Below are 1562 nucleotides of genomic sequence, written 5' to 3' on the forward strand. Positions count from 1 at the left end.
AAAAAAAAAAAAACTTAGCCGGGTGTGGTGGCGGGCACCTGTAGTCCCAGCTACTCCGGAGGCTGAGGTAGGAGAATGGCGTGGCGTGAACCCAGGAGGCGGGGCTTACAGTGAGCTGAGATCGCATCACTGCACTCCATGCTGGGCGACAGAGTGAGACTTCATCTCCAAAAAAAACAAAAACAAAAACAAAACAAAACAAAACTTCAGTTGTACATGATAAAATGGCATTGATACTGCATTTAGCATATAATTTTGCACTTAGATTTGAGAGCATTTTTGTTGAAAGAGACGGATTCAGTAGTTTCATACTAAAGTTCCAAATATTACAGAAGTTTCTCAGCTATAGAGCAACTTCTGAGAATTTTTTAATATATCTGTTTTTGGTCTCTGAGATTACTACCACTTATTAAGCACTGGAGAGGTAAAAGAGAAAGCTTAGACACAGGTAACTATTTTTTTTTTTTAACTTCTATGTGTGATCATATAAGTAATTTATTGTAGGAAATTTCAAAATACAGAAAAGCATCAAGAAAAAAACTAAAAGCGGCTGGGCGTGGTGGCTCAGTCCTGTAATCCTGGCAGTTTGGGAGGCCGAGGTGGGCAGATCACAAGGTCAGGAGATCGAGACTATCGTGGCCAACGTGGTGAAACCCTGTCTCTCCTAAAAGTGAAAAAAAAAATTAGCTGGGTGTGGTGGCGCATGCCTGTAATCCCACCTACTCGGGAGGCTGAGGCACAAGAATCACTTGAACCCGGGAGGCGGAGGTTACAGTGAGCTGACATGGCACTACTTCACTCCAGCCTGCTGACAGAGCGAGACACCCTTTCAAAAAAAAAAAAAACTAAACTAAAAGCAACCAAAATCTATCCCATTACCCAGGGGATAACTACTTTTTGTTGTATATTCTTAATTTTTTTTCCCAAAAGTAAACATTAAACATACAAAACTATTATACATTTTAACTTTCCTGATAATGGATTAAATCTTAATGTTCAATTTTGTTTCAAATAAATATTTCAGATTACTGTTTATTTCAGGTTCGCGGACCTTCCCGAGCTGATCCTAACCATCTTGTAGATGATCTGCTAACACCTTGCTCTCCAGGTGACCCTGGTGCCATTGAAATGACATGGATGGATGTCCCTGGAGATAAACTTTTGGAGCCAGTTGTTTCCATGGTTTGAAATTTTGTTTGTTTTTAAGAAAAATTTTAAAACATTATAATTTTCAGTTACATAATATTTGCTGGAAAATCTTAGTATTAAACAGGTGTATTTTACTTAATACTGTTGACTCACATTAGAAATTATAAAGTTAATTGAACTTAAAATATAAAAAGTAATTATTTTTAAACTATTTTATTGGGTTTTGAGGAAACTTTAAGTGAAAAAGCTATTTTTTAAAGCACAAGATTCTGACTTTACAGGTATTACAGCTAGAATATCTCCAAACTGCTCATATATAGTATAATTATTGCCAAAACCTAACTAAAAAAATAGGATTGGTGAAATTTTTTTTTCCCTGCATCTCAGATTTTTTTTTTTTTTTTTTTTTTTTT

At 36.0% G+C, this 1562-nt stretch overlaps 1 protein-coding gene across 1 annotated transcript in view; it reads left to right on the forward strand.

Moving 5' to 3' along the window:
- Nucleotides 1–1562, forward strand: part of VPS4B (vacuolar protein sorting 4 homolog B (S. cerevisiae)) — a 39748-nt gene that overhangs the window by 29772 nt on the left and 8414 nt on the right. Inside the window, 1 exon segment of the mRNA XM_011953594.1 lies at nucleotides 1042–1182. Within this exon segment, the coding sequence (XP_011808984.1) occupies nucleotides 1042–1182 (141 nt within the window).

Source organism: Colobus angolensis, unplaced genomic scaffold, assembly GCF_000951035.1.
Source record: "Colobus angolensis palliatus isolate OR3802 unplaced genomic scaffold, Cang.pa_1.0 Scaffold369, whole genome shotgun sequence".
Taxonomy (NCBI): Eukaryota; Metazoa; Chordata; class Mammalia; order Primates; family Cercopithecidae; genus Colobus; species Colobus angolensis.